Source organism: Aquarana catesbeiana, linkage group LG09 (genome assembly GCF_042186555.1).
Source record: "Aquarana catesbeiana isolate 2022-GZ linkage group LG09, ASM4218655v1, whole genome shotgun sequence".
Lineage (NCBI taxonomy): Eukaryota > Metazoa > Chordata > Amphibia > Anura > Ranidae > Aquarana > Aquarana catesbeiana.
Window position 1 is genome coordinate 52,739,379 of NC_133332.1, and position 6,000 is coordinate 52,745,378.

A 6,000-nucleotide genomic window follows, 5' to 3' on the forward strand; every position below is an offset into this window, starting at 1 on the left:
GTGCAAAATTATTCGGCCCCCTTGCGTTAATACTTTGTAGAGCCACCTTTTGCTGCGATTACAGCTGCAAGTCGCTTGGGGTATGTCTCTATCAGTTTTGCACATCGAGAGACTGAAATTCTTGCCCATTCTTCCTTGCAAAACAGCTCGAGCTCAGTGAGGTTGGATGGAGAGCGTTTGTGAACAGCAGTTTTCAGCTCTTTCCACAGATTCTCAATTGGATTCAGGTCTGGACTTTGACTTGGCCATTCTAACATCTGGATACGTTTATTTGTGAACCATTCCTTTGTAGATTTTGCTGTATGTTTGGGATCATTGTCTTGTTGGAAGATAAATCTCCGTCCCAGTTTCAGGTCTTTTGCAGACTCCAACAGGTTTTCATCCAGAATGGTCCTGTATTTGGCTGCATCCATCTTCCCCTCAATTTTAACCATCTTCCCTGTCCCTGCTGAAGAAAAGCAGGCCCAAACCATGATGCTGCCACCACCATGTTTGACAGTGGGGATGGTGTGTTGAGTGTGATGAGCTGTGTTGCTTTTATGCCAAACAGATCGTTTTGCCAAAAAGTTCGATTTTGGTTTCATCGGACCAGAGCACCTTCTTCCACATGTTTGGTGTGTCTCCCAGGTGGCTTGTGGCAAACTTTAGACGAGACTTTTTATGGATATCTTTGAGAAATGGCTTTCTTCTTGCCACTCTTCCATAAAGGCCAGATTTGTGCAGTGTACGACTGATTGTTGTCCTATGGACAGACTCTCCCACCTCAGCTGTAGTTCTCTGCAGTTCATCCAGAGTGATCATGGGCCTCTTGGCTGCATCTCTGATCAGTCTTCTCCTTGTCTGAGCTGAAAGTTTAGAGGGACAGCCAGGTCTTGGTAGATTTGCAGTGGTCTGATACTCCTTCCATTTCAAAATGATCGCTTGCACAGTGCTCCTTGGGATGTTTAAACCTTGGGAAATCTTTTTGTATCCGAATCTGGCTTTAAACTTCTCCACAACAGTATTACGGACCTGCCTGGTGTGTTCCTTGGTCTTCATGATGCTCTCTGCGCTTTCAACAGAACCCTGAGACTATCACAGAGCAGGTGCATTTATACAGAGACTTGATTACACACAGGTGGATTCTATTTATCACCATCAGTCATTTAGGACAACATTGGATCATTCAGAGATCCTCGCTGAACTTCTGGAGTGAGTTTGCTGCACTGAAAGTAAAGGGGCCGAATAATTTTGCACGCACCACTTTTCAGTTTTTTAATTGCTAAAAAAGTTTAAAATATCCAATAGATTTCGTTCCACTTCACAATTGTGTCCCACTTGTTGGCGATTCTTCACAAAAAATTAAAAGTTTATATCTTTATGTTTGAAGCCTGAAATGTGGTAAAAGGTTAAAAAGTTCAAGGGGGCCGAATACTTTCGCAAGCCACTATTATATAACATATACACACACACACACACAGTGGAGGGAAGTATTTGATCCCCTGCTGATTTTGTATATTTGCCCACTGACAAAGAAGTGTTCAGTCTATAATTTACTAGTAGATTTATTTTAACAGTGATAGACAGAATAACAACAAAAATATCCAGAAAAAACGCTTTTCAAAAAAGTTATAAATTTGATTTTAATGAGTGAAAAAACAGTATTTGACCCCTTCGCAAAACATGACTTAGTACTTAGTGGAGAAACCCTTGTTGGCAATCACAGAGGTCAGACATTTCTTGTAGTTGGTCACCAGGTTTGCTCACATCTCAGGAGGGATTTTGTCCCACTCTTCTTTGCAGATCCTCTCCAAGTCATTAATCACTTCCCGACCAGCCACCGCAATTATACTGCGGCAGGTTGGCTCCCCTGCGTGAGCCGCCGTAGCTATACGTCGGCTCGTGGGTCGGGATAGCAAGCACACGCGCCTGCTGCACAGCGGGGGTGTCAATGCTCGTGGCCGACGGTCGCGATGACCGCCGGCCACGAGCGATCGTGAGCAGGAGACACAGAACAGGGACGAGTGTATGTAAACACACACTTCCCTTTTCTGTTCTGAAAGGAGTGACAGATCGTGTGTTCCTATTAGCTAGGAACCACGAGCCATCACGTCCTCTAGTCAGTCCCCTCCCTCTTCAGTTAGAATCACCTCCCAGGGAACACACTTAACCCCTTGATCGCCCCCTAGTGTTAACCCCTTCACTGCCAGTGAAATTTTTACAGTAATCAATGCATTTTTATAGCAGTGATCGCTGTATTAATGCCAATGGTCCCAAAAATGTGTCAAAATTGTCCGATGTGTCCGCCATAATGTCGCAGTCATGATAAAAAAAAAAAAAAAAAAAAAAAAAAAGATATATCATCATACATCGCCGCCATTACTAGTAAAAAAAATAAAAATGCTATAAATCTATCCCCTATTTTGTAGACGCTATAACTTTTGTGCAAACCGATCAATATACGCATATTGCGATTTTAACAAAAATATGAAGAAGAATACAACGACCTAAACTGAGAAAAAAATTTGCTTTTTTTTTTTAAAAAAAAAAAAAATGGGGATATTTTTAAAAAAAGTGCAAAATATTGTGTTTTTTTCAAAATTGTCGCTTTTTTTTGTTTATAGCGCAAAAAATAATAAACTGCAGAGGCTATCAAATACCACTAAAAGAAAGCTCCATTTGTGGGAAAAAAAGGACGTCAATTTTGTTTGGGTGCAACATCGCATGACGCTCAGTTGTCAGTTAAGGCGACACAGTGTCGAATCGCAAAAAGTGCTCTGGTCAGGAAGGGGGTAAATTCTTCCGGGGCTGAAGTGGTTAAGGATCCAGTGCTGACGTTTGGTAACTCAAACCTTCAGCTCCCTCCACATATTTTCTATGGAAATAAGGTCTGGAGACTGGCTAGGCCACTCCAGGACCTTAATGTGCTTCTTCTTGAGCCTCTCCTTTGTTGCCTTGGCCATGTGTTTTGGGTCATTGTCATGCTGCAATACCCATCCACGACCCATTTTCAATGCCCTGGCTGAGGGAAGGAGGTTCTCACCCAAGATTTGATGATACATGGCCCCGTCCATAGTCCCTTTGATGCGGTGAAGTTGTCCTGTCCCCTTAGTAGAAAAACACCCACAAAGCATAATGTTTTACCTCCATATTTGACGATGGGGATGGTGTTCTTGGGTTCATAGGCAGCATTCCTCCTCCTCCAAACACAACAAGTTGAGTTGATGCCAAAGAGCTCCATTTGGTCTCATATGCCCACAACACTTTTACCCAATTCTCTTCTGAATCATTTTGTTCATTAGCAAACTTCAGACGGGCCTGTACATGTGCTTTCTTGAGCAGGTTGACCTTGTGAGCGATGCAGGATTTCAGTCCTTCATGGCGTAGTGTGTGACCAATTGTGTTCTAGGTGACTATGGTCCCAGCTGCCTTGAGATCATTGACAAGATTCTTCTGTGTAGCTCTGGGCTGATTCCTTACTGTTCTCATGATCATTGAAACTCCACGAGGTGAGATCTTGCATGGAGCCCCAGACCGAGGGAGATTGACAGTTATTTTGTGTTTCTTCCAGTTGTGAATAATCACACCAACTTTTGTCACCCTCTCACCAAGCTGCTTGGCGATGGTCTTGTAGCCCATTACAGCCTTGTATAGGTCTACAATCTTGTCTCTGACATCCTTGGACAGCTCTTTGGTCTTGGCCATGGTGGAGAGATTGGAATCTGATTGTTTGCTTCTGTGGACAGGTGTCAAGCTGAGATTAAAAGCACTCCCTTTAAAAGAGTGCTCCTAATCTTTTATTCCTTTGGGTGAAGCTCCGCTTTAAGTAAACTGGCAAGTAGCTCAGAATGGCCACATGTAAACCTGACACGGAGTATATTTCTTGGATTTTGCTATGGGGGCCCTTAACCTCCTGGCATCCGCGCTATGGCCGAATGACGGCCACAGCGCGGACCTGCATTCCCGGGAGGTCGTCATATGACGGCCTCCCCTGTGCACGCTCCCTGCAGGGCACGCGCCGGGCGCGATGTGATTACCGAGTCACTGAGACTTGGCTGATCACTGATCTAAGTAAGGGGCCGGTTCCGGCCCCTTACCATGTGATCAGCTGTCAGCCAATGACAGCTGATCACATGATGTAAACAAAAGATCGGTAATCGTTTTTTTTTTTTTACTTACGCCGACAGCGTGAGTAGAAAAAAAAGCCGATCACCGACTGGGATGTGAGGGACATCGGTACCCAAGTGGAAGAGGCACATCTGCCTCATCAGTGCCACCTAAAAGTGCCACCTAACAGTGCCCACAGTGCCACCTAACAGTGCCAACAAGTGCCACCTATCAATGCCCACAAGTGCCACCTATCAATGCCCACCTGTAGTGCCAATCAGTGCCACCCATCAGTGCCCATCACTGCCACCCATCAGTGCCCATCACTGCCACCCATCAGTGCCCATCACTGCCGCCTCATCAGCGTACATCAATAAAAGGAGAAAAATTACCCGTTTAAAATTTTTTATAACAAAATATAAAAAAAAAAAAAAAATTGTTTTTTAAAAAAAAATTCAGTTTTTTACATTTTTTTAACAAAAAGTAAAAACTGCAGAGGTGATCAAATACCAGCAAAAGAAAGCTCTATTTGTGGTGAAAAAAATTGTAAAAATTTCATTTGGGTACAGTGTTGTATGACCGCGCAATTGTCATTCAAAGTGCGTCAGCGCTGAAAGCTGAAAATTGGTCTGGATAGGAGGGGGGTTTAAGTGCCCGGTAAGCAAGTGGTTAAACTGCTATTTGGACCTCTCATTTAGTAATCAGTGCCATGCTTTAAATAAAATTATAGCTTTCACATATACCAGCCTCTCTCAACCAGGGCTTCTCTATAGGTTGCTAGGGGTTCCTTTAGCAATGAGCAATTTCCCACTCTCAGATAAGTAACCACTGACAGTGACACCAATGACATTTTTTAGCTGCTGTATCTGTAAGGGACATTCCTTCTACTGGCCACCAATGTAAAGGACATTTTTTCCGATCACTATTTATGTAGGGAGCATTCTTCACACTGATTACCAGTGTACGGGGTCCTTTCTCCCAGAGACCGCAAGTGTTCAGGGGGCACTTCTCCCAAAGACCACAAATATAAGGGGGTCCTTCTCCACTGACCACCAATGTAAGGGGCACTAGACTGACCACTAACGTAATAGGGTCTTTCACTGACCATCAGTGTAAGGGGTCCTTTCTCCCAAAGACCACTAATATAAGGCAGTCCTTCTCCAGATGAACACCAATAAAAGGGGCTCCTTCTCTACTGACCAATGATGTAAGGGGGCACTACACTGACCACTTATGTAAAAAGGTATTTCACTGACCATCAGTGTAAGGGGGTACTGAAGGAACACAACAATTTTTACTATCTGCGTTCTTTTCCAGCCATTATTTTTTATTTGTTTACTTTTATCACTAATGAAAATAATTTGTCCTATAGAGTAGCCCTGGGTGTCAAAAAAATGCTAAGTACGCCAAATTTCTTATTCATCAGCTTGCTGTTCATGCTATTGTACTATGAAATGTAGGTAGAGTAATTAATGGTAGGGGATCCCTGAGACCTAAAAGTTATTTCAAGGGTTCTTCCATGTTAAAGGACTGACAGTGGCACTGTGATATTACACTGATCGTGCATCAGGGCCTATACAATCTTCACCTTTTTCCATCACACAACATGGTATCTCACCTTCTTCTCATCTATCTTGCATAGAATTCTGTTGTTGTCCTTATTTTTAAATGGTTCTCTTTTTCCTTCCATCTGAAAGTAGCAGAGATGCCATGAGATACAACTTGATTCTGCCATCACGTTTTCATTTATATATTCCATATACTGTATTATACTCAAAAAGGTTTCATATATTGCAGAGAAGTCAACCTTGGAGGACATTTTACAGGGTGATAAGTACGATGAACATGCTGCTACTAAATAGTTTCAGGAGCATGGCTGAAAGAAGACTCACTTAAATTTTCATGAAGGTGTTC

The 6,000-nt window shown here is 43.0% G+C and overlaps 1 protein-coding gene across 1 annotated transcript in view; it reads right to left on the reverse strand.

Annotated features, from left to right (window-relative positions):
• The window catches only part of CCNP (cyclin P), a 30,873-nt gene extending 25,097 nt beyond the window's left edge, over positions 1 to 5,776 (reverse strand). Inside the window, exon 1 of the mRNA XM_073598498.1 lies at positions 5,705 to 5,776. Coding sequence (XP_073454599.1) covers positions 5,705 to 5,776 — 72 coding nt within the window. The remainder of the gene's footprint in view (positions 1 to 5,704) is intronic.
• Between the last annotated feature and the right edge of the window lie 224 nt (positions 5,777 to 6,000).